Source organism: Chelon labrosus (genome assembly GCF_963514085.1).
Source record: "Chelon labrosus genome assembly, chromosome: 23".
NCBI lineage: Eukaryota > Metazoa > Chordata > Actinopteri > Mugiliformes > Mugilidae > Chelon > Chelon labrosus.
Genome location: NC_140356.1, coordinates 9,478,072 through 9,501,631, shown reverse-complemented (window position 1 = coordinate 9,501,631; position 23,560 = coordinate 9,478,072). Strand labels below are relative to the sequence as shown.

General features: G+C 44.3%; 1 protein-coding gene across 2 annotated transcripts in view; it reads left to right on the top strand.

Moving 5' to 3' along the window:
* dock4b (dedicator of cytokinesis 4b) overlaps positions 1-23,560 on the top strand; it is a gene marked incomplete at its 5' end in the record, with an annotated part of 120,867 nt that overhangs the window by 59,936 nt on the left and 37,371 nt on the right. For both annotated transcript variants that reach the window (XM_084573293.1, XM_084573292.1), the window contains 14 exons: positions 2,458-2,583; positions 6,826-6,950; positions 7,479-7,641; positions 10,466-10,572; positions 11,880-12,033; positions 14,083-14,180; positions 14,313-14,396; positions 15,092-15,192; positions 16,108-16,189; positions 17,854-18,024; positions 19,485-19,677; positions 20,188-20,324; positions 22,408-22,542; positions 23,019-23,117. In XM_084573293.1, the coding sequence (XP_084429419.1) occupies positions 2,458-2,583; positions 6,826-6,950; positions 7,479-7,641; positions 10,466-10,572; positions 11,880-12,033; positions 14,083-14,180; positions 14,313-14,396; positions 15,092-15,192; positions 16,108-16,189; positions 17,854-18,024; positions 19,485-19,677; positions 20,188-20,324; positions 22,408-22,542; positions 23,019-23,117 (1,775 nt within the window). The remainder of the gene's footprint in view (positions 1-2,457; positions 2,584-6,825; positions 6,951-7,478; positions 7,642-10,465; positions 10,573-11,879; positions 12,034-14,082; positions 14,181-14,312; positions 14,397-15,091; positions 15,193-16,107; positions 16,190-17,853; positions 18,025-19,484; positions 19,678-20,187; positions 20,325-22,407; positions 22,543-23,018; positions 23,118-23,560) is intronic.

The following is a 23,560-nucleotide window of genomic DNA, read 5'->3' as shown; positions in this document are numbered from 1 at the left end:
TTTTCAATTTCCACCAAGCCTTTGTGCCACAATGAACACACAGTCGATGGGCTGTGTTATTTTTGAGTCATAGAGACTAGAAGACTGGCTTGCCCTTTGTGCATGTGGGTTTTTGTTTTCTTTTTTGTGTGCTGGCAAATTTGGCGCCTTAGTTGCAGAGCAGTGCCCTAAAAAACCAAAGTGCTGGTCAAAACGAAGTGAAGGTTGAGCTGTTGTTTTAGCCTGTAAGCAAGTGATGTATTACGCTATGGAAATGTAAAAAATGTGGCTGTCAACTTTATCAAGAAGCATGTTGTGCTTGTGGTAACGGCACAAACAAAAACCAGAGCTAAACCACAGCAGCTGCTCTTGGGCTGTGCAGCTTTTCTGTCTTCGTATTACTCATCGTTGCTCATCGCCCATCAGTGGCGGTAGCAGACACTGATCTGGTTTGCTATAAACTCCACACCTCACCACAACACCTACTAGACAGCATGTCATCGGCCGTATCCACTTACTACCCAACCGAACAATTTGGTTTCCATGATTAACAGACCCCATTTCACAAATTAGCTTTTCTTTCTCTCTCTTGTGAAAATGGCAGTGTGAGCACAGGCTCATATCCTTAAGCCCTTCAAACTAAAATTATGAATTCCTTCTTCTTCATGCCTGATAAAAATCACATTTTGGAGAAAGTAATTAGCTAATATTTATCCCGTTAATCATGTAGGCTATTATTTTAACCACCCACGACCATTCAAAATGTTAAATTTTATGACCCTGCCTGCTCAAACCATGAATTTACTGCAGTCCAGGCATCACTACTACAGACCTAAAACAATTTGATTAAATTTTATGTTTATAGCATCAGTGACATTCAAAAATGTCTTGAGGCGCTTTCCAGAACCCTGAACCTGGAAGCCCTAGAGCGAGTACTAGGGCGACAAGGGTGGCAGGGAAATCATCCGTCTTACTTGGAAGAAACCTTGAGCTCCTCATATGGGCAGGCAGACCCATCTGCTTGAGGCCGGCTGGGTAGAGAAGCAGAGAAAAGAGGGAAGTAGGGCAGAAGAAGAGGGAAGTGAGGAAGGGAGGGCAGACTAATGAGCAATAAATGTTATATTTGGAGAAATCCTACAGTACACGCTGCATGTATACAAGATACTTACGAGAGTATGTGATACTTGGTGGCGCATGATACATAGGAGACTGATGTAATGGATAGAGCCTAGATTCAAGAATTCATTGTAGAAAAACTTAGCAGGTATACAGTGTGCTTATAAATTTATGCTAGTTCTGAATGGGTAACTGTGAGCAAGAGGGATACAGCAGGGATACAGCTAGCACGACAGCTCGCTTGTAAAGCTAATCCTAGCTACGAAAGCTAGCTTGTAAAGCTGATCCTAGCTACGACAGCTAGCTTGTAAAGCTGATCCTAGCTACGACAGCTAGCTTGTAAAGCTAATCCTAGCTACCTAGCTTAAACGACATTTACTTTTTGGCTTTTAATAAGCTGCTCTCCATAATTAAATATGTCACTTATGTTAAACTAAATATTGCAAGAAGGTGTTTTGTTTGTAGATATTGAGTTATCCCAATGTATGCAGTTAGCATTAGCCTCCTCATTTCCTCAGGTAACATGGTGCAACATGAAGACAAGTTGTATCTCTGGCATAATGTACTAATTACTGGCCGTCCTTAAAACTTAACACCCTTAGCTATCTTCATCTTCAGCCGTATCTGACTGCTCTATGTCTCTGTACAGCGCTGTGGCTTAGCATGTCGCTAACAGGTTTGCAAACAAGTCACACCTCTTTGTTGACTTTCAGTGGCTAATGGACCGTTTCACCCCCGCCTCCCAGCCCTCCTGAAAACATCCGCAACAATGATAACTATTCATCATCAACTTGTCTCTTATACATCCCCTTCATGTTTACCTACTTGTGCGTCTGCCTTTCCTCGCGATGGACAAGCCCGCACGCAGACACCGACATCAAGATGCAATCTGAGCTCTAAATACGAGCCGGTGCTTTAATTTAGCTCTGCTGACATTTAGAGCTATTGCATAAGGATATTGATTTGACACGACAGCCTTCGTGTAGGATTTCCTCTTAATAAAAAGAGAGCTAGGGATGATGCACAGGCTGTTTGCACTGTTTTTTTTTTTTGCTTATATCTATGTGCTGCTTACTTTCCATACACACCGGTGTTTCCTTTGGGAGCTTTAACTGTAGTTGTCTGGTTTTCAGCTCCACGCGGCTGTAATAAAACTTGAGCTGTGCCCTTGTGAATACCTATTTTGTCTGAGCTCACCAATACAAGATTATTTCTCCTGTTGGGAATGGGGTTATGATGTATTCTGAGCTTTTTATTGAGTGGCTTTGGTGAGGGATAAAGGAGGAAAAATCAAGGCCGCATGGTGGCTGCGCACGAGTATGATATTTCAGGTTTTGAACGTTGTCATTATCTCATTTCCAGGCTTGGCAGTGGCTCTCCAGCTCCTCCACGGGGACATAGAGCAGCTGAGGCGGGAGTACATGGTCCTCTTCACGCGGGGCGTGTCCATCACCAGGAAGCTGGGCTTCTCCGACGTCATCATGCCAGGTACGACTACCTTTGTCATGGATGTTTGAAGCCCTCTCTGTATTTTTGGATTAGCATGTTATTCTTGCACAGAACTTGCCTAAATTAAGAAATTAGCTTCTACACAACTTCATTTAATTACCTGAATGTTTGCATATACGATCAAATGCATAATGAGCTGCTTTTAAGGCTCATAGCTGCATAAAGTCCCGCTGGAATACACGATACACTCTGATCGTGTACCACTACCTGCAAACATTAACAATTTTAAACTAATCCTTCACTATTTTCTATCAAATTAATATTTTTGCCCACATTTGCAATAAAGCTCAGTCCTCCAGTGTGTTATTTGCTGAACCAAAGTTCTGGTTCAAGGGGAGATAAATCATATCAAGGAAGACATCATTGCATAAGAGATTTAACAACGTCAGCTAATTCAGCAGTCACTTTACTGTTTCGGCACATTTATCTTTTACTTTGCTGACATGTACAATTCTACTTGTTAGAGATCACTTAGCTATTAGTTACCAGTATTGTCCTTTCTTTCTCTTGTTTGACCTATCTAATCATAATTATCCAGCCGGTTAATCACTATATCCATTCATTCTTTCCCCAAACTACTTCTGACGTTGAGGTGTCCGAGGCAGACACAGACACACAATCACGTTCGCGCCTGCGGCCAGTTTTTAATTTCTCTTCGCTGTTTGAACTTAGCCTGCCCTCTAGAAGTCAGTGTCTGGCAGAGCACGTGGCCTCCAGACACAACGGCCGCAGCTGGCCCGTTCCGACGAGGGCCCTCGTTTTTGCGATGCGGCGGCGGCACTGCTAATAACTGTGCTGACACTCCCCGCCCCTTCGCCTTATTTATTCCACACGAACGGCTGCTGCTGCTGTTGCTGCTGGTGAAAACCTGTCATTTCTCTCTTTTTTTTTTATGCATCAGATACAGTCTCCCTCCAAGCATCGGCCAGGCAGCAGGTGTGATCAGGCAATCATAAAACGGGCACTTAGGGTGTCATTTCAATCAGGAAGCAAACCGGGATGTATTACATGATATTTAAGCTGACATCTTCTGAGGAAGCACACTTAATGCTGTCTTTTCTAGTCTTTTTTATATCGTATATGTTGTCTCATAACACCTGACACCCCTACCTATTACTTGAGTTGGGTGGTATTTGAATATTACCTAAGGGTGCCATCTGAAAGATGAAATATTGTGTTCAGGTAGATAGGCATCTCTCAGATAGCTGCATCTCTAAATGACGCTACCCCCTGAAGAGGCCCTCAGGCTTCACGGGTCCTGTTGCCTTGGTAACAAATGCACAACCACTTGACAGTAAGATGGAACGAGGGACTACAAATGTACTTGTTTATATTTACATGTGCAAGAGGGAAGAGCAGTGACTGAAAGGTAGCGTCTGAATTAGCTTTCTTTTATGAGATTTGGACATCGGGGGACTACTCTTCTCCTCCAAACAAGAGCTGATCCCTCAAATAAGTGAGGTATGCTGTCTGGTCACGCAGATAAAGAGGAACCACAGACTGTAGTCCCCCCCAAGCGCCTCACTAACACAGATTTATGCTCGCCCGTGTCTTTCTTTGTCTTTGTCTGGCTACACACCCTTAACGCTGAGTGCTCTCGCCCTCTCCGCTCGTGTACGTCCACCCTCGGGCACAGGAAACTGACTCTCCTTCTCTTTTTTGTGGATTTCTGTCTTTTGCACACACACTCTTTCCAGTTGCGCCATCATTTCCTCCTGTTCCCTGTTGCAAATAAAAAAAAAAACTGCTGCTGCTTGTGTGTGTGCGTCAAGTCTCGCCGTGTGCCTATAAAGTGTACAGTACGGCTTTGTATAGACTGCCTCACGTTGCCACGGTTACCGCCGTTACGAGCAGGAAAATCAATGTTGACCCCAGTGATAGAGATATGATGAGCACGCTATGATGAGCACTGAGGTTACACGGCCGACCAGTCTTACAGAGTGTCAGACCACAGCGCGGCTGCAGAAGGCAGCAAGCCTTTCCTCTTTATCCTCTACCCAGCATGCTTTGTACCATTTTCACTTCATTTACAGAAGGAAATAAACGTCAGGCCCCACATAGTTATTGCACATTCAGCAGCAGTTATACGGAAAAAGATGTAGAGTATTGCTTCCCCGGATTATGTCCCCTAAGTGGTTTTGCAGATTGTCGTGTTAGACGGAAGAAGAAGCTGTCTAGAAGTTTTTATACGTCTAATTTTAGTTTTTAGGGATTCTGGACAATGAGCTCAGTTTGGACGCTTTAACTGACTTGGTTACTCACATAAAGTGCAAGAATTAAGTTGTGTTTTTTGAGCAGGGGGGAGGGAACGCAATAAAGATCCGGGGGACTTTACTGTTTAGGGCATTTTAGCTCATTTTATTATGCGTCCTAACCCTTCACCCCCCAGGAATGGTGCGTTTTAACCCATTGGGACTGATGCAACATATGTATATGTGTGTTATGGTGTCGTTGTTTTCTCCGATGAAATGCATTGTGATTTATTTGAAAATACACATGGGGAAGGTAAGGTTTAGGAGTGTGTCTATGGGAATTTTTGACCATTCTTCCAGAAGCGCATTTGTGAGGTCACACACTGATGTTGGACGAGAAGGCCTGGCTTGCAGTCATCACTCTAATTCATCCCAAAGGTGTTCTATCAGGTTGAGGTCAGGACTCTGTGCAGGCCAGTCAAGTTCTTCCACATCAAACTGGCTCATCCATGTCTTTATGGACCTTGCTTTGTGCTCTGGTGCGCAGTCATGTTGAAACAGGAAGGGGCCATCCCCAAACTGTTCCCACAAAGTTGGGAGCATAGAATTGTCCAAAATCTCTTGGTATGCTGAAGCATTCAGAGTTCCTTTCACTGGAACTAAGGGCCCAAGCCCAGCTAATGAAAAACAACCCTACACCATAATCCCCCCTCCACCAAACTTCACACTTGGCACAATGCAATCAGACAAGTACTGTTCTCCTGACAACCTCCAAACCTAGATTCAGCCATCAGATTGCCAGATGGTGAAGCGTGATTTGTCACTCCAGAGAACGCGTCCAGTGACGGCGTGCTTTACACCACTGCATCTGACACTTGATGTATGACTTGGATGCAGCTGCTCGGCCATGGAAACCCATTCCATGACGCTCTCTACGCACTGTTCTTGAGCTAATCTGAAGGCCACATGAAGCTTGGAGGTCTGTAGCCATTGACTTTGCAGAAAGTTGGCAACCTCCGCGCACTGTGAGCCTCAGCATCCGCTGACCCCACTCTGTCATTTTACTTGGCTTGCCACTTAGTGACTGCGTTGCTGTCGTTCCCAATTGCTTCCACTTTGTTATAATGCCACTGACAGTTGACAGTGGAATATTTAGTAGCGAGGAAATTTCACGACTGTTAACAAATGTTTGTAAAAGCAGTCTGCATGTCTAGGTGCTTGATTTTATACACCTGTGGCCATGGAAGTGATTGGAACACCTGAATTCAGTTATTTGGATGGGTGAGTGAATATTTTTGGCAATGCAGTGTATATGTTCTGTATTGTTATAGTGTGCATGTAGGAAGGAAGAGTGTAAACAGCGTGATAACGGCGCTATTTATAGGTGTTTGGCATTTACAGAATATTTGTGTTTGACCCTATTTCATGACCTCTTGTTGTTTCTGAAAAATGACACCTGGTGGGCTGGAAACACTTGCTGGACTTCCTGTGAACGAAAAGCGGGGGAAATTTCTTTAGAATTTGTGCCGTCTGAGGTTTCCAGACCTCCAAAACTGGTCGCAAAGCTATCAAAAAAAGTCAAACGGGGGCAGCAATCATTAAAAAGAAAGGTTCTGTGTTAAAGGATGTGTATTCCCTCAGGCTTTTCTAGACTTATTTCACACATCCAGACCTCAAAAAGGCTGAACTGATCAAAAAATACTATATGTATGTAACCAGTAATCAAAGGTAACAAGCAAAAAAGGTTGCCATTCAGCTCTTTCTTCCCTGCCTGGCCTGTTTTGACCTTGTCATCCCTCGTCAGAGTCAGTTAACAGCCTCGCTGGCATGACTTTTCCTGTTCATTAAAAATGACACTGCTTACGGCAGGCTTTCAAATCCCGCGCGCTGTGGTGGTCAAATGTCGTAACTCACAACACAATATATCACCCCTGCCATGAAGGACTGCGCCGAAAATCTGCTGAGAGGCCGTTAATAACGCTCGCTCGTGTGCATAATCAATGCTTTTTTCCCCTTCCTGTTCCTGCAGGAGAGATGAGGAACGACCTCTACGTCACGCTGGAGAAAGGAGAGTTTGAGAAGGGTGGGAAGAGCGTAGCGAGGAACGTGGAGATCACCGTGTATGTGCTGGACATCGACGGACAGATCCTCAGGGTAAAAAGCTCGTTTTGTGTTACAGTTGTCATTGAAGTGTGGCTGAACACTGTGTTCTACGATTGCAAATATTTCAGTCCTCGGTTAACCCCGTTTTTTTTTAGTTTTTTTTTTCTCTCTGATACTGGGGTTTTTATTTTGGAGCAAAACTCCTCATTTAAACATGGCTGACCCAGATGAGAGCCGAGCGTCTCTCCAGTGTGTTACCCATTTCTGGCTCGACGCTGTGACAGTCTGCCTCTGTGGTTTCCTGCACTGCGTTGGCCTTGGCTAGAAGACAGAGTCAAATATAACCCGGCTGCCTCTGCTGCTGCCACCACATGGCACGCAACCCCCAAAACACACATAAACACATGTGTAAACCTGGTCTTCCTCGCTTTATTGACATTTATTGGGTGCTTTCATGTCTTTTCCTCATTCACTCATCAATGCACCGTGCCTTTATCTTGCATCTGCTCTCGTTTCCTCTGTCTAAATGATTTTTTTTCTTGTATTCTAACTCTTTGCTCGCTTGTTTCTGCCTCTCAGGGTCACGTGGCCGCCGGCTCGGGCGAACCAGGTGGCGACGAGTACCACTCCCTGGTGCTGTACCACAACAACAGCCCTCGCTGGGCGGAGCACATCAAGCTGCCCATCCCCGTCGACATGTTCCGGGGATCGCACGTCCGCTTTGAGTTTCGACACTGCTCCAGTGAGTTTTTTTATCTAGGAAAGGTTATTTCACCGAGCTTTCAGACGTTAGCTGCATGTGCCTGAGGTGCCGCGTCCCTCCTGGGAGGCCGGAGATAAAGCGCCGTCATCCTGCCCTGACTCCAGTCACGTCGCACATAAGCCTGAGAGTTGCACTAAATTACACAAAACCGCCTCTATCTTTCTCTTGCTGGCATCGCTGTTGGCTTATAAACCTTCACTTTCCCCTCCTGCTTCGCTCCCTCCAACCTCAAGCCCCAAGGCTGCTGCCCCCTCCACATATAGAGTATCCAAGCTCATTTTAGCCTTTCCGTAATGAGACTAGTTTGTCCAACTTCTCATTTCCTAATGAGACAAAACTTTAATTATGCCCAAAATATTGCTCTCACTCTCTCTCACCCTCTTTCTGGGCTACGGGGAGAAGGCCGAGTCTCTCCTCTCATAACAAGCTGATATTATTATGCCCGTGTGCAGTAGATATAGTAGCCTTGTTACTGCTGGCACTGCCGGTATTGCCACCCAAGGGCTGCCTATTAGGATCCCAATTTAGGCCTGTGGTGACACCCGACTGGAGAGGCCATATTATTATACTACTAGGGCTCCCATGCTAGGGGACAACCTGCCTGCAGACGTATGATCTCATTTTCAATTAAGCTGATATTTATTTATTTTTTTTTCTTTTCAGTGCTGTCTGGGTTTTGCACTTATTATGCATCTGGCTGTAATTGTTCATTTGTTTGTGAGGAGTCCAGTGTTATTTCCAAATGGTGCTAAAGAGACTATGAGGACTTGTCAGCCCCAGCATCGGCGGTGCAATGCTTTATTAAAGCTGACTGTTTCTTTATGGATTCTGCAACTGAACATGAAAATATGAAGTCCTTCCTTTTATTACAGCCTCCAAACTATCACATTGTACTGTACGCTTACTTGCCAGTTCAGCGTGTACACGAATGCATTCTAATGTAACAGTCGTGCACTTAGCTTCATGAAGGCTATGGTGAGAGCTGATGATTCAACTGTGTTTTCATTTTGGAGACTGTGGTTTGTAGTACTGTCGAGTCGTAATGCGTTACGTTATTATTTTGACATCGCCGTTTCAGAAACAAAACTTGTGGTTAATTCAATCCAGGTCAACAGCGGCACAAACTGCGTCCCCCAGCACGATGACACTGCTGAATTACCACCTTTCTGACGCTGTTTCAGCATAAACTGAACACTGTAATAGTCGTGACGGGGGATTTAGTGTAGGACTGCTAGATTAGCATGTATCACTAGTGTACCTAATGTTTTGGCAAGTGGGTGTAAAATTGTGTAGTGTATTTGGTACAAACAGCAACTTCTATGGCTGATAAAGGAACGGCTACAGTTCCTCAAATGGCCACTTGAGGCTCCAAATTCAAGTCTCATAGACCTCCTTGTTAGAATGCCTGACTTTACAACACACACAAACATGTTCACTGCCACAAAAACGCTTTTGAATTCTACTGTCAGTTTCACTATTCATGACAAGTGTACCAGAGTAGATGTATATATATTTTTTTTTAAATCTTAAGTCATGCTTTATTGAGGTCGTGGCTGCTCTGAATCACAGGTTGCTAGCTGTCTGTCTAGTTGGAGTCGGTCGTAGCCAACATGGTGAGCAGGTGCCACCCACACTGTACTTCCAAACCTGTACTTCATGAACCCTGTGGATGAGCTCACAGAGAATTCATCCATCTATATGTAAAGTCAATGATTCGGTGCAGCAGTTTTAAAAAAAAAAAAAAAAAACAACATACCGTACATCAAGCTCTGCCTGGTCTGTCGATTTTAGCTTAGCCTGCGTTTCACACAGTACCACTTAATCTGTCCTAATCTCACAGAGTCTGCGAGGATTTACAGGAGTTTGACAACTTGTCCAAATAGAGCAAACGTTCACAAATGAACCAACAATCTCAGCAACGCAAGACGGAAATAAAGCGGTTGCAGTATCACTTTCTACGTTTGTCACAGTGAAACGTGCTTCTCCTCTTCTCTTAAGAGACTGAACACACAAACACACACACGCGTACATAAAACTGGTGGACGCTGCCTAAATGAATCTCTGGTGTTGAAATGAAAGGAAACAGAAACTCCGCTTTTCGCCTCCCGCTGTGCACGCATTAGCGCTTTACTGTGAAAGCAGCAGATAAATCAGATTACATGTGTTCATAATGCAAATTATGCCCAGAGCTCTGAGGGGGCTTTGTGAAAACACAGCAGACCACATAAATCAGGCCCTAGAAGACTAACTTAACAGCATCTGAAAATCTGATTATTGCTGTATAGTATAGGTTTTTTTTTTTCTTCTTCCCCTCAGTGGTTTTGCAGAAGAGTGCTTCTTTTAAGTCTGACTTAATGTAGTGTGGTTACAGGTGCAGCATGCAACATTGAGGCTGGGCTTGGCCAGAAGCAGCTGTAGCAGAGGTTTTTTATTAGTAAATTGCATCAAGTGTACCGCAGATGCTTCATCAAATGTTCACAAAGCATCTGTTTTGGATGTTTTCAAACCAGCATTGCTTACATTTCTGTTTACATGGGCTAGCAGAACTCTTCTTTCCGAGTATTTGCTGATTAATTGTGCTGAAACTGGCAGATTCCACAGAATAATTTAGATTTTCTCTTTACAAAACAAGACTGGGACCAACCAGAAGGGGTTAAAAATGCTTCTCAGCTTAGTCATGACTTAAACTAGAAAATACTGGTATGAATTACTGGAAAAGGGGTTTTATATTGTATAATGTCAAAAGGAGAATTAGTTTTATTTTCATGAAATAGCCTAATTTCCATGTTTTTTTGTTTAACAGCTAAAGACAAAGGGGAGAAGAAACTGTTTGGCTACTCCTTTGTTCCTCTGATGCAGGAGGATGGCAGGACTCTGCCAGATGGCACACATGAGCTCATTATCCATAAGGTAAGGACCTGCATAGCCTCACTAGTAAGAGTTTGATGGAGCAACATCGAACTGAACGTGTCCTTGGCAGGGTATTTGTTTTTGGCACACGCGCTGCAGAATCTTGATGAGTAATTCAATCCAAGATTGAGAGGGTGTGAGGAAAGCTGCAATTACAAAATGAGATTTCAGGACGTCGGATCAAAAGTTTGTTTTGCTTATTGGAAAACTGCGGCTCGGAGATTCTCTAAACTGATCCCACTCGCTGTTTTGCATCCTTACAGGCGTTGCCAAGGGGCCCTCCAAATGGGATCACACCCTATTTGTAATTATGTGAATCATTCCCTCTAAAAGGCAAAATACAGTCATTACATTATCACAGTGTTTGGTGCCACCGGCCGACAAACAGCTCACATCAGCCCATTGCAGGCAGACGGGCCAGTGAGTAATGTCCACTTACGTAACAGGCTGTGGGGTAGAATCTAACCATGAGCGAGTGTTTGCTTGTGTAAGAGACAGTTGGTACCCCAGCTAGTCTGTTTCTCTTTATTTAGCGTGACCGTGCTTCCACACATTAAGGCTTTGACACATCAGAAGACTTAAAGCAAATAAAACGACCAGCGTGCCCAGTTAAAAGCTCCTGCGACGCTTTCTTGAGTGTAATTCAGAGTAATTGCAGAGTGTGCGTCTTTCCTCAGCTGCAAGCGAAGGGTGTGTGCATGGACCTCCTTCTCCGAGACGGAGATTTTACTGGCGGTGAAATCAGATTTATTATTTAATGTAGTTTATTTCAACAGTCTTTGGTTTTCACTGTACTGTTTTCCTGTCAGGTTAAAAGATTTAATCCGACCAAACAAACCCCAGACCCGAGCCTGCCAACTTTCTTAGCCTTCCTTGTGTGTTCCCACCGTCGAGGGGGTAAAGGCCCGCTCCGGTGCCAGATGGAAGTTGCTGAAAAGCTCAATGAAACTGGCATGCCCTAGTTTCTCCTCAGACCCAAAATAGACACAGAAGAATCAGTCCAAACTGTGTGGTAGCTCCGGAGCTCAAACAGACTCAGCTTTGCATTAAGGCTTCACATTGAATCCCCAACATAACAAAGGCTCATCATTTTGCGGTCTTATCCTTCCATCGGGTGGAATATTTGCCTAAGAATCTATTACCCAGTACAGAAATATATTTTTGTAAGTTAAGTGGAAATGCTGTATCTCCTCCTTTTCTATTTCTATTCAGTCAAACAGCATGACGCAATTAAATGTTTCTGACAAATTGACATTTAAATAATCACAGTGCCAGTTTACGAAACGTGCGCTCTTCTTTCCATACAGTGTGAAGAGAACAGCAACTTGGCCGACTGTTCGCGCTACCTGAAGCTGCCGTTCTCCAAGGCCAACCTCCCGTCCAACAATCAGACGCTGAAAGGCACCAAGGAGTCTTTCTGGATCACCAGCTTCCTCTGCTCCACCAAGCTCACACAAAATGGTAAACGAGGCTCGGGCGCTGACATTTCGGCGGCTCGCCCGGCGAGGTGTTTCCGCCACTTTTTAATTAACTTTCATTGTACTTTGTCTCTCAGCGAGTAGCAGGTAGAAGAAATATTGACAAAAGATTAAGATCCCGCACCTGAAATAAAAGCCATTTTAAAATTTAATATGTTTAAAGGTTTGAGGGACAGGTTCTGAGCAAGTGAGAATGCGAGCGTATGAACAAAAGTGTCAATGTGCAGGGTCGTGATAGCCTGGGGTAGTCATCATCTGACACACAGTGTTAGAAAGAAACAGGATGTGACATAACGGCGACCACCAGTTGCCATGCCAACAGCTCCGTAAAGCCTGTGAGAGTTGTAAAACAGTGTATAATCCAACATTTTCTTGTAACTGGTGAAGGTAGAGCAAGTAGAGCGGCTCCCCGTGGCTCCACTCTTGGACCGTACTGCGCAGACTCTTGCTCCAAAGTCGCATTATGGCGTTGGGCCTGTATCCCTGTTAAAAAAAGCTTCAATTTGGCCAATGCAAGGAAGTGGAGTCGCCACTGGTATTCCACTAATGGTCAGAATAATATACCAATCAGAATTAAAATGTCACCTCAGTCAGAACAGACTGGCCTGATCAGAGGGCCCTGTCTTTGATAGTGCCAGTGGAAATAGATAGGAAGTTGTGGGGCAAAAGCAAAGGGCGTAGGTTGGAATCCAACCTTAGGGTTGTAGCCTGAGTTTATTGGCTATCACGATCGAGTGAGGTGGCGTATCCCTGCATACAATAGGAAAACAAGGAAAACAATAGCAGGAGACAATCATATCAGGTTGAAGCAAATACATTGTTTATGTGAATGACGACGACTTCTTCTTGTTCTTGTTCTTTTACTTTTTCTTCTTCTGCTTCTTATTGCTCTTGTTCTTCTTGTTCTTCTACTAGTTCTACATCTACCTCTTCTTGTTCTTGTTCTTCCACTTCTTGCTCTTGTTCTTCTTGTTCTTCTACTTCTTCTTGCTCTTGTTCTTCATGTTCTTGTTCTACTACTTCTTCTTGCTCTTGTTCTTCGTGTTCTTCTACTTCTTCTTGCTCTTGTTCTCCCTGTTCTTGTTCTTCTACTTCTTCTTGCTCTTGTTCTTCATGTTCTTGTTCTACTACTTCTTCTTGCTCTCGTTCTTCGTGTTCTTGTTCTTCTACTTCTTCTTGCTCTTGTTCTCCTTGTTCTTGTTCTTCTACTTCTTCTTGCTCTTGTTCTTTGTGTTCTTCTTTCTTCATCTACTACTTCTTCACCCTCTTCTGGCAGTTTTGACACTCTACAGAGGAATAAAAACTCGTTGCACTTGTCAAAAAAATATATTTTGTGACCCGATCATTTTAACCTAGCCTCCAAACTGCTAAGTTGGAATCTCGGCAACAATGATTCAGTTGTGTTGAAGAATTGTTAGAACGATGAAGTAGAAACATGGTGAGACTGAGTTACTGGTGGATCACAGACTTCACTAGACTAATAAAAAAAAAAAAGTCAGTCTAGATTTTTAGTCAATGTTTGATTACATAAACTTAAAAGCTGCAGGCAGGAGTTTACTTGCTACAGTTCTACCAAAATACATTTGAATTGATTCTAGAAATTTTGCAAAGCTTTTGGGGGGAACAAAAAAATATATTTGACCCACATTTTGGAGAGAAACGACACAAAAACAAATTCACACATAAAGTTGCAAAAAGAAACGCTTCAGGTGGAACAGAATCCAGAGAGACAGCTAAAAGACTTTCTTCTCGAGCCTCATGTTTTATTCATTCGTACGTCTGGGGACTGTGGCTCAGGAAAATGGCTTTTTATCTCCTCTATCCCGCTGCACTTGAAAATGTCATCATTTGTTTAGATTCGTTTTGAGTTTTTTGGGGGCCGTAATTGAAGAGCGTGATGATGCTTTGTGATCTGAGGTGCTCTCGTAAATGCTGTTTTTCTCCACAAACAAACACGAGGCGTGCCTTTATCGGTTCTGCTTGTCTCTTCTGTTTTTGTAAGTCCCCCTTTTGCTGTGTCTTACCCTTTCAGGCGATATGCTGGACCTGCTGAAGTGGCGAGCCCACCCCGAGAGGATCAACGACAGCCTCTCCAAGCTGAAGGAGATCGATGGCTCGGAGATTGTCAAAGTAGGCCTTCAATCACGTCTTAATTAGCTCCTGCTTTTCTGGTTTTAGATTACATTTAAGTCCATGTGCCTTTTAGGTTCTGACTGAGAGAAGGTTTTTGTGTCTAAATGCTTGTTTTACTTCTTCAACCAGTTTTTACAGGACACTTTGGACACTCTCTTTGGCATTTTGGACGAAAGCTCCCAGAGATACGGCCTCAAGGTGTTTGACTCGCTGGTGAGTACGCCATCCTAGCGGCCTTGTCATTACCTCGTCTCTTTAGGCCTTTTCTGCACACGTCGAGCGCCACCTGATCCAGTCAAACGGCGAGAAAAGAAACAGCCGGAGAAAGATCTAGTGATGTAACGCTTCAGAGCTCGCTGAACCAATCTCGCCCTGGTCACGCTGCACCGAGCCGAAGCCAGAAATCGATCGATCTATCTCTCTTTCTCTCTTTCTGCATCACGCTGACACATGAACACACTTTCTCCTCTCAGCGTGGTATTACCGTCGATGGAAAAGTCCGGCGAGCCCGTGCAGCCCTCAAGTTTCCTTTTCGTGGCTTTGAGATCAATCCAAGAAGTTAGACTTATCTCCTGCGGTTTGGACAAACTCAGCTCACTGTATAACAACCGGCACACGGGGGAAACATAAAGTAACACGAGCGAACTGCCGCTACCTCCTCCTCTCTTTTCCACTTGATATCGCTCTCCTTTTATTGCCCACCTGTCAGAAATAAAATAAACTGATTCATCAGTTGTGCTCATTTTACAGCTCAGCTTTATTATACTCAGGCACTGTAGACAAAAGATTCTTCATTTTTAATTGTTAGTGGTGATCTCAAAGGTGGCAAACTAGATTAAAAACACAGAAATTGATCTCTTACACTAGTGAATACTTAATATTATGTGTATTTTCTGTTTTTCTCCTAGGTTCATATCATCAACCTCCTCCAGGACAGTAAATTCCAGCATTTTAAACCAGTCATGGACACCTACATCGAGAGCCACTTTGCCGGAGCTTTGTCCTACAGGTATGTGTTTCAGCCTCTGACACAATCTGAGCAAACCCTACCCACGTATTGTGTTTTAATAACGCATCACATGAGCTGGCAGGACGAGAGGCCAACCTACGTCAGCGCCGAGAGGCAGCTCTGCTCTGCGCTTTGATTTCGAGCGAACAACATGCTTATGGTGCCCCCTGGCTGACGAAAAGTGAATTGTCAAATAGTGCTTGATTTTCCCCCACCTCCCAGCTTCTCCTCCTCATCCATCGCACGTGCGCACATATTCACAACCTGCTGTTCTCGCCGGCTGTCTTCTTCACACTCTCTGTACCTGCTAAGATGCCGGATCTGTCCTCTTCTTTTTCTTTTCTTTCTTTTATTTTTCCAGTCTCTTCTTCTACATTCATACACTACTGCCACATCAGTCTGCTTTAAACTATTTTACCTGTGATATTATTTCATCGGAAGTGTCACATTTTAATTAACACAAAAACCAAAAACAGATGTGATTACCTATTCTTATTAAGAATCCACTCCAGTTTCTTAATATGGAAACAAGATGTTGTCGAGTCCTAATTAGAAGGAGAAAATCCTTTTATTTTGTAATCACTTTATTCTTTATCTGTCACCGGTGCACTGCCGGATGAAGAAGAACCCTCTTCAAATAGCTAGAGTTTCATTTCAATCTTCCCCAATTTAAAATGCCTTGAAAAAGTGATTAAGTAGCAAATTGCCAGCCGTTATTGCTCCTGTTTAAGATCAGCTGGATGTAATAAGTGAAATAATGCTTCCTGAAACTGATTTAAATGTTCCATGATGGAGTGTTGCATTCCGAAAAGTCTGCATTGCCTCACCTATACTCACAGAATCCTGCGAGAGAAACGTTCCACCTAGAGGTAAATGGTGATACTGAGTGTGTATGTGTGTGTGTGTCTTCTCCAGGGACCTGATCAAAGTACTGAAGTGGTACGTGGACCGCATTGTTGATGCAGAGCATCAGGATCACATACAGCAGGTGCTCAAGGTGAGGCACACACACAAAGGCAGCGGGAGTGATGATTCCAAACCGTGCGTTCCTACACACAGCTGTCTCTTTACAGTAGATACACAATCACCTACTGTACATATACATACACAATTACACCATCCAGACATGCAAACAAACCAATTTGCTCCCTCCGAGTGCCACTCTGGCTAATTTATCTCCCCGTCATCAGCGAATACGTCGCGCCACCATTCTGTTCCTCTGTCTATTACGCCGCGTGCAATTTTAATCAGCAGAAATGCAGTGCCTCTGGTGTCGGGGATCCTCATCACATTATTCTAATGAGTCATGCAGATACGGCGTCACTGAAGTGTGCTGCGGCTTCTCCACTGTGGCTCACCGTGCTACAGAATCCTCTCAGAAGCGAATGGTAGTCTGTGGGCAGTAGATAATAAATAAGGGATTCGCCACAGACGTGTTTTTCACCGCTGACTGTGACGCCACCCATAGGGTTCCTGGGGAGCGGATCTGAAGCTCAGTGTGGTGCCGGTGTGGCTCCAGCTAGAGTCAGCTTGGCAGTGCCTGACTTCACGTAACTCTGCTAATTCGAAAATGACGAATAAAGTTGGAGCCAGTGCCTAGGCAGACGGAAAGCAACATGCAAAAGCACCCATCTGCCACGCAAAACCATAGACTGTATAAATATGGATGGCAGAACTGCGCCTTAAAAGTGAAGCCAAAGCAAGTAGAGCTCCCCCTGGTGACTGGCTGCAGTATAGGTCATAAGCTCCACCCCCTCCATGTTAGTGGGTGGGACTTGCACCAGAAAATAGGAACCGTGTATAATCCAACATTTCCTTGTAGCTGGTGGAGGTAGAATAGAGTGTAGTACTAATTAAACAAAAACATCTGGTCAAGGTGTCGGCGGGTCGTCGATATCGTGGCTCCTCATATCTCCACCCTCAGACCGTACTGCACAGACTCTGGCTCCAAAGTCGCAAGATGGCGCTGTCCGTATCCCTGGGAAAATAGCGTCAGTTCGGCCAATGCAAGGAAGTGGGGACATGTTGTCCATATTTATATACAGTCTGTGCTCAAAACCAAAACAGCCGCATCTGAGCATTTCACCAATGGGGTCTATGGAGATTGACTCACCTTTGAAACCTGCCCCCAGTGGCCATTTGAGGAACTGCATTTCTGCTTTGGCTTAATTATTCAGCCCCGGTCGTTCAGACATATAAGTGATATATAGAGTTTAAACATGTTTAATTACAACACATAATACATATAACATAATAGATAAGCTCAAGAACAGTTAAATTAAAGTGCATTGTTAGAGTATATGATTATTTTACTTTAATTAGCTACTTTACTCTAGGGCTACAACTTACTATGTGTTTCATTAAAGGGTCAGTCTGATTTTTTTCAGTTACCTTTGTAATTTCAAGTTTCTATTAAATAAAGTGTAAAAAAGTTACCAGTGTAATCTCAAAGAGCCTCAGGTGGTGTCTTCAGATTCTCCATTTTGTCTCACTACTTGTCTCAAAGATATAGATGGATTCATAAAACTTTAGATTAAATGCACCGGGGCCAAATTTAATATTGCATTGTTCTTTGACCACTTTCACTGCGAGCGAAGTGGGTCCTCTATTGCTTTTTCATTACCCGACAAATGATAGATGATTGCTCTTTGTGTCCTCCAGGCCAGCGAGTACATCTTCAAGTACATCATCCAGTCTCGCCGGCTCTTCTCGTTGGCCACGGGGGGCCAGAACGAGGAGGAGTTCAGAGTCTGCATCCACGAGCTCTTCATGTCCATCCGCTTCTTCCTCTCGCAGGAAAACAAAGGCATCAGCCCCGTCGCGCAGACACAGGTGCGTGCACGTTCGAGTTCTGCGACAAACACAAACACGTTTTTACATCCTCTGCGCCTTATTGAAAGTGTGCATGCATGTGTAAATGTGGTTCCTGTTGGTACTCGCTCGCCGTGTCTTGCTTTCTTCCTGGAGGACTCTGAAGCCGCGATAGGTGAGAAATTGGCTGTAATTGAATTTCACACTGCCGGAGGGGGATGGAGACGGAACAGGGATTTTTTTGTGGCGGCTTTTGCTTTTCCGGTGGGAGGTCTGCACAGCGGGGCGGCCGCCTTCACCGATTCCAAAACAGACCAAAACAAACGAGCTAAAGCCCGGCAGACATAATCCTAATTACACACCAGAAACAGATGCTTGGGAGGTCGTGTGTCGGCGCACACTTGTCGGGGAAACACCGACGTTTTTGCCTCTGTTTTGTGATGTCTGTTTGATCTCTTGTCTTCTCCATGCGTGACAATCCATTTACCTTTCCTTTGTTTTCTCACCTGTGTCATCCCTGAATACGTGTTTCTACTCACAGCTCATTACATAACAATTATAACAACCTCCAGTACTCAAGCGACTGACAAAAGGAGTCATTACGCCTGTGTTTTTCAAACTCAACATTTTTTGTCATGATTTTTCCTCAGTTCAAATTCTAAGCGTAACATTACATATTCAAGTTGCGTCCCGTCCATGCAGCCTGAAAAACTCACTCAAGCTTCACTCCTCCACTGACTTATGATTGAGAGTAATCTGGATTCTCAACACAACAATAGCTGAGGGAGGATGCAGGTCAGGCTACGGTTAATCCCAGTTAATCTGTCAAATATGGCGCGCACACACACACACATGTGGCCAGCATCCACAAATACATACAAGGAAGAACACAAACAGCAAAGCCACATACAGACACGAATAGTTTAGACTTGTAATAAGAACGTATATTGTATGTAATTGTGTTATCTTTATTAGAAATCTAAATTCTCCTGTATATGTCTTCATGAACCAGTGAGGACAGTTTAAATATTAAGAAATCCAAGAAAACAGTTGAGAAATTTCAAAGTAAAACACTTTTGGCAGCGAAGCAAAAACAGCTGCTGTTTCCTGCCGGCACTTTGTGATCAAGTGAAAATAAAAAGAGACGCAAGGCAAAATCTCTGGCGCCGAGAGTCCGACAGAACAGGACAGCAAGAAGGAGCCTCTGACAGCGAGGTACAAACAAGTGACGGACAGCAGTCCCGGCAGTCCCTTCAGTTTAATCCGCGTAATCTCGGCCTGCCACGGCTCCATCCAAATCCGGTCCATGCCAGGGATTCGGGGCACAATAGTAAATATTTACTTCTGTTTTCCTGACACAACAGCCCTCCGCATGCACCGAATGAAAGACTTGCGAAGGGTGCTTTATTCTTACCAGGTTTAACATCTCGTTCTATAAGAGATGACCCCGTTTTATTTAAACGCTCCTCCTTTCTGGCCAGGCGGTGTTCCTGCGAACGTTTCCCACAATTTACGGCGAGCTGTTGAAGATCTTCACGGTGCGGGAGGTGGCCGGTTTCGTCAGGGAGACGCTGGGCAGCCTGCCCACCGCCGCCCACGCTGACTGCCCCCTGGAGGCCGTCAAGCTGCAGTGCATTGCCAAGACCGTGGAAAGCCAGCTTTACATTAATCCGGGTAAGAACTCAATCACACATGCACAGTTTAGGTACACTTTGTACACGCCGAAGACAGACATTATGAGCACACAGCAGGGAAAACGTTTGAGCAGATTCGTCTATGTAACGTATATATTTTGCATGTTTGTCTCACCAACATGCTATTAGTCCAAATTATACTGATTAGTCCTGTGCTCCTACGGTGCAGTCACACCTTAGCTAATTGTTACCCTGCAGTGAACCTACCACTGTGTCATTATGTTGTCCTTAATAAAGGCTTTACACTGATGCAAATTGCTGTGTCAGTGCTTTATTTCCAGCACGCCCCCCCCCAAAGGCGGCAAGAAAAACAACCCCCCCGCATATCACATTAATATTACACACGAATTACATTAGGTACAGTTCATAATGTTTACGTGTGAACATGAAAGCGGAGCTAAACAGCTAATGGCCCCGGAGAACGTTAATGAAAATGTCGTCTCTGCTGCTTGTCCCGTCTTTGATGTCTTTGTGGCCGCTTCCGTCGCAGAATCGCGGTGCATCCTGTTGCCGGTGGTGCTCCGGGTCCTCCAGGCCCACATGCAGGAGCAGAGGGACCTGGTCATGTGCGCCCGCATCCTCACCAGCATGCTGTCCCTCATCAAGAAGGAGGAAAATGGCTCGGCGGTGAGTCACGCATCTCGGGTCGGCCGCTCGTGATCGGCTCTGGGCTCTGTGTGCAAATAAACACACATAGTTTGGGAAGCATCCATGCAAACAACGCTGCACAGAGGCTGCTGTGAATAATATGATCATTTATTATTGCTCATTTGAATCCTGCTGCAGGTATGCAATCAGCTCGCAGCAGGTCGTCTAGCTGGAAGCAACAAAAATAATCTTCAGAGATTGTCTTCATTATAAATATATATATATATATATATATATATATATATATATATATCTGTCACAGACTCTGTCTGCATTGCAGTAAAGTTATACTTTTATTGATGTTGAATAGTAGAGAAAGGTGACTGAGGTAAAACCGCTCACAAAGGGGATGTCAGCTGAGTAGGCGGGCCTTTAATTCGTTCCAAGACACATCGGGGTTCGCTTTGCCAAAACAGTCTGGTCTAGATTATAAATCAGTTTGTCCTCCACGTGTCTTGGGTGCGCTCGCCTACATTTAAATTTAAAGGTGCGAACAGGGCCGGAGAGCCATTACACAACCCCCACTCTACCTTAAAGTCTCATATCGGTAGAGTAAATGCTAAGCTAGAGGATGCAGCTGGTTCATCGAGGTTAGCATAAAGACCAGAACAGCTATTCAAGCTCGGTTCAAAGGGTCACAAATAACAAATATATCTCATTTGTTTCATCTGTACATAACCTAACCCCTTTGTATTAGAAGTCAGTGTTGGACTATTACCTGCACTGACTTCCTAAACTAGCAGACACCAGCTGTTAGTTAGCACTACTTCTTGCCGTAGCTTTATGCACATCCTATAGACACGGCAGACGCACGTTATTTTCCCTTCCGACTCTCCTCATGGAAATCTGATATCTGATAACAGTATTTCTCAAAATGTGAAACTACTCCTTTAATCTTGTACATCTAGTCAGTGGCAATTGTAATCCGTCAACAAAAGCCTTATTGGCGCAGGACTAGTAATTGTGGCTTTCCTCTTTTATTTTCCACGAGAATCGCCGCCCTCTCTAGCCGGAAAACAACTTTAAAGCAAGTCAAAGCCTCAGGAATTAGTCTGACAGCAGTTTCCGTGCCAATACATTGCAAAAGCAGATTGCTTTGTTGTGTGTGTATGGTCAATTAGTCTTGGTAACAGGGAAACTGGCAGCTGCACACTTCAGTAATGAGAGCCATCAATTTAGCAATGGGCATTGTGGAAGTGGCAGTCGCTTTGAGCTGTTCCTGTGTGCGTGCAGCAGCAGCAGCAGCAGCTCAGGTTGCCTGGCTTGCACTCTTCGCTGCCAGACGGGCATCTCAGTGGCGAAGGCGCCCGGCGGGAACACACACACACACACACACACACACACACACACACACACGGACTGGCACCATATCTAAAGGGAAGTGACAGTAGTGGCAGCCAATGTGCCAGTGAGGCTCCTTCTCATTATCACTCTGTCCAAGACCTGTCTGCCTTGTCAGGGGTAGAGACTAGAGGGAGAGGCACACACAGATACACGCAGTTTATTCGCCACTTTCCCCGAGTTGCCTTTAATCTTCGACTGCCTTTTTCCTCCTTTTGTATTCCACCTTCTTTTATTCTTTTTTTTTTTTTTCCATTCTCCTCTCTCTTTTGTGAACTTTAATAGTTTCAAAACGTCCCCAGTAGCCCCGAAACTTCTTATTTTTAAACCGCACCGCTTCATTAAAAGAATAAAATAAAATTGCACGGTAGGGGGTGCAGGCTCTGGCTCGGAGTGACGTCAGGTGTCGATTATAGTTCGGGGCTGCGCTGGCAGAAGAAGTGTGCAGAAGTAGTCGAGGTAACTTTAGGGGAACATTCGAGCAAGTTTAGCAGAGGAAATCGTCCATTTTTTTTTTTTTTTATGACATTTTAGATTCATATTTCGGCTTAAAAAGGATCCTGATGGCTCACCTTGTTATTTATAAATTGAAGCTTTAGCCCTCTCTCTCACCTCACTACTTCCTGTCTCCCTGCACTAATATCCATCAGACAAAACGCCATAAAAACCTTTTATCTCGCATGCCGAGTGTCATTTCTGAACTGTTTTCTCTGTTGCGCAGGAGCCCGCCGTGTCTGAGGAGGTGGACCTAATTGTGGAAAGCCTGCTGGGAGTGTTGCTGCGAACCATCCTGGAAATTAGCAACCGGCCCCAGCCTGCTGGACCTACCATGAGACTTCAGTTCCAGGATGTCACTGTATGTTGTACACAACACTATATGTGTGCGTGTGTGCATGCACTTACTTCCGTAAATTGTTTTGGGACTTAACAAAATGTGCAAGAGTAATTAGAGATCTTAAATTGAGCTGCTGCCGTGGCGACTGTAATTCCGCTATGAGCATTAATGGCAATAATTAAGATTTATAATGCAGCACAGAAGGGGAATGTTGAGATTATGACTGTGTGATGAGTGGAGGGGTGGAGGGAGGAGGGTTTTTTTCCACTTTTAATAGACTTCTACTAATGTTGCTGCAGCTCTTACCGGTTGTCATAACAGGTTAATAAAGGGCAATCTGTAGACACGACATAACTTCCTCCTCTGGTTCCTGTACCAGAGATTACACAAAGAGCCTTCTGAAGTCTCCTACTTGACTATTTTCTGCATAAATGTTTTGAATCTCAATGATATCTGAGCAGCACCCTCTGTCGCTCTTTGTGCTTTTGTCCTGTCAGGGAGAGTTTGTGGCGTGTTTACTGGCCCTCCTGCGACAGATGAGTGACAGGCACTACCAGCAGCTGCTGCAAGCATTCAGCAGCAAAGACGACCTGAGGGTAAGACTGCTGCATCCATCTCTCTCTCTCTCTCTCTCTCTCTCTCTTAGTCCTTCTCTTTCTCCCTGGATATTTAACATCAACACACATCGATAAAGCTGATCGCACATATATTGAAGTGTTCCAAGCAAAAGCAATTCAAGGTTCACTTTTGTTTCTTTCGGAAGAAAAACCGAGGATGCTGTTTATTTTATGTAGTTTCAAACTCAGTGCACATTTCTTAACTGAATTCACACACAGGTTTACAGTGAATGTGCTTCTCTACTCTTGTGTACATTAAGCCAAAGGGTTGCCAGGGACAGGTCAGATAGGGAAGATCAGTGGAAATTCAGAAAAAGAGAGAAAGAGTTAATGAGGTCACAAATTCCCTCCACTGGGATTTTTCCATCAACCAGAACAATATCAGAAACGGTTAAAAAGTCAAATTCCCTTCTTGAAGCTAC